The sequence below is a fragment of the Pygocentrus nattereri genome, chromosome 25 (genome assembly GCF_015220715.1).
Source record: "Pygocentrus nattereri isolate fPygNat1 chromosome 25, fPygNat1.pri, whole genome shotgun sequence".
Classification (NCBI taxonomy): Eukaryota; Metazoa; Chordata; class Actinopteri; order Characiformes; family Serrasalmidae; genus Pygocentrus; species Pygocentrus nattereri.
This window is the reverse complement of record NC_051235.1, coordinates 3,940,001-3,942,500: the sequence shown is the minus strand read 5'-3', so window position 1 is coordinate 3,942,500 and position 2,500 is coordinate 3,940,001. Positions and strand designations below refer to the sequence as shown.

General features: G+C 40.3%; 1 protein-coding gene across 2 annotated transcripts in view; it reads right to left on the bottom strand.

The window, feature by feature from the left end:
- The window catches only part of bcor (BCL6 corepressor), a 66,781-nt gene that overhangs the window by 15,560 nt on the left and 48,721 nt on the right, over positions 1 to 2,500 (bottom strand). For both annotated transcript variants that reach the window (XM_017725076.2, XM_017725077.2), the window contains one exon: positions 526 to 692. In XM_017725076.2, coding sequence (XP_017580565.2) covers positions 526 to 692 — 167 coding nt within the window. The remainder of the gene's footprint in view (positions 1 to 525; positions 693 to 2,500) is intronic.

The window sequence follows — 2,500 nt, the reverse complement described above, 5'->3', positions numbered from 1 at the left end:
TTTACATCATGTTTAAATTTCATGAAGAATGGACCAAAAGAAACGGCCCAAAATTGCTTAGACAAAAATGAGTTACATTAAAAGTAAAGAAGGTTTTTCCTTCTGCTGTAAAGTTACCGTCAGAGGTTTTGTTCCAACAACAAATGGGATTATTTGAAGCAGCAACCAACTTCTAGGACTGAACTTTGGAGGTATGGAAAAGGTGTAATAAAGGCAGAGTGGACACACTGGACACTGAGCAATTTGATATGATCTTTAGTTGTTGAGGCGTCTGTGCCAGCTTTTGTCCCGCCACTGAAAAATGAATAACGTAATGAATTGCCGTTTTGACTGGAATGAATACACAGAAGAACAGTGGTGTCCCACTGTTTGGAGCCATTTCTGTGTGTCCACTCATCATTTAAACAGAAAGGACAGCCAATCAGCTGTTTTCAATTATTTTATTTTTAACATATTTAAATAAAGTATGTTTTTGCGATTTTCCTAGGATGTATGAATGGATGAGCTGGCCGAGTGCCCGTGTACCTGGTGCCGTCCTGTGCGCTGCAGTTGATGTCCGCTCCATGCTGCAGCAGGTGCTGGACGATGGAGAACCAGCCGCGAGCGCATGCCTCGTGCAGCGCACAATATCCTGCATTATCACGATGATTTACATCGCACACCTTATTCTCCAGACAGTACAACACCACCTCCTACACAGACACAGAGAGAGAGAGAGAGAGAGAGAGAGAGAGAGAGAGAGAGAGAGAGAGAGAGATAAATACACCACTACTATTACACAGGATAAGCTAACAAAAACAATCAGTCAAATTACAAATTATAGACGGACGAAGACAAAAAGGAGAAAAAGAAACGATTCTGCTTTCATAGCTACTGTTGCTACATCAGACAAGCTTTACAGAAAATTTCATTCAACTTTATAAACAGTAGCATATTTGTTTTTGTGAAATTATATAGTGTATTATCAACTTAAGTCAACTCATTTTCATCATTTCTTTTTTGTAATGTTCTGACCGTAAGAAAACACCTTAGCAACCACCTGGAATGCCACGTCAGTGGTCTAGCAACACCTTAGCAACCACCTGAGACATAAAGGTGGGTGAAATGGCGAAATATAAAATTTTCATGATAAACTAAAGGCCACAATCATTTTTTCACACATCTGATCAGTTGGAGCAAAGAACAGAGAATCAGTAGGAATACCACAGCAATAGCTTAGCAACACCTTAGCAACTGCTTGGGATTACATTGCCATGGCTTCGTCACGTTAACTAGAGTTCGCATCTAATTTATATTGACACTTGTTTTGCATGTGGGTGATAAAATAGATCTAATGTATGCAAATGTAAACAATTTTGTTTTCAAGAAAAACATCTGACTGGCTGGCTTAGCAGAAAGTTCACCAGCTTTGGCCGTTTCAATCTTGCTAGCCAGCTAATGTTTTAGACTGACACAACAAAGATCGCCAACGTTACATGTGCAAACATCTGTAAGTAACAAAGTCATTTTGCATAGGAGCATCTACAAAATACATTAATGTACATGAATGATTCAAAGGAGTCAATGCACTGAATGAAAAACAATCGTTGCTGAACTGACTCACTAGCAGCGCTCCAAAGTCTTGGCTGCATTTCTCGGCCACTACGTCATAGAAGCAGTGAAGGACCCTTCGTTCGTTCGATTTCGAAGAAAACAGCATTACAAAAATGGCGAAAAATGGGACTCATTGGAGGAGCTTGTTTTAAAACATAAGTTTACGTCCTTAAATTCTTCGTTGTTACGTTAGAGTGTAAAATTATTAATTAAACTGATGAATTGATGAATATCGTATTTCACGATGAAGTATTTGTATATATGTAGTTTATTGCACTACATAACCTGTTGCCGTATTAGCTACCATAGCAACAAACACAACGCAGTGGGAGTTTCGGACCACCATTTTAAGAGGCAGGACCTTTCTGGTCCTGTCCAGTCGGAGTGAGATGAGCAGCAGTGAGCAGTGATTCTGTTTTTAACTGCTTTAAAATGACGTCAGACTCAGGAAAACGTCCTTCACGTGTCCTTATTAAAGAAGGCCGAGAGGAAGACGTCGTGCTCTGAGACACATAAGCTGGACATCTGTCCCACCGCCGTCTTTTAAAGATCAGAGCATGAACTTCGTCTCCTCTGCAGACCAGTTTCTGCTCCGCCATGTTGAACGTTTTAAACTTTTGCCAGAGCCAGTTTATGAGTTCTCTGCTTTTGCTGTGACAACGCACACACGCAGAATGTACTTACACGTTCCGATAGGGAATGCAATCGGATTCAGGCTTTTACATGGCTATTAGTCTTTTATTTAACTGATTATTTACATGACTACCCGCCACGTTCAATTGGATAGAAACTGTATTCTGAAAGGCCTCAATCGGACTAGGCTATTCCGATTGAGATGCTTACATGGATGGTCGGATTATTAACAGATTACCAGGCTGCATGTAAACCTGGCTATTGACTCCTTTCA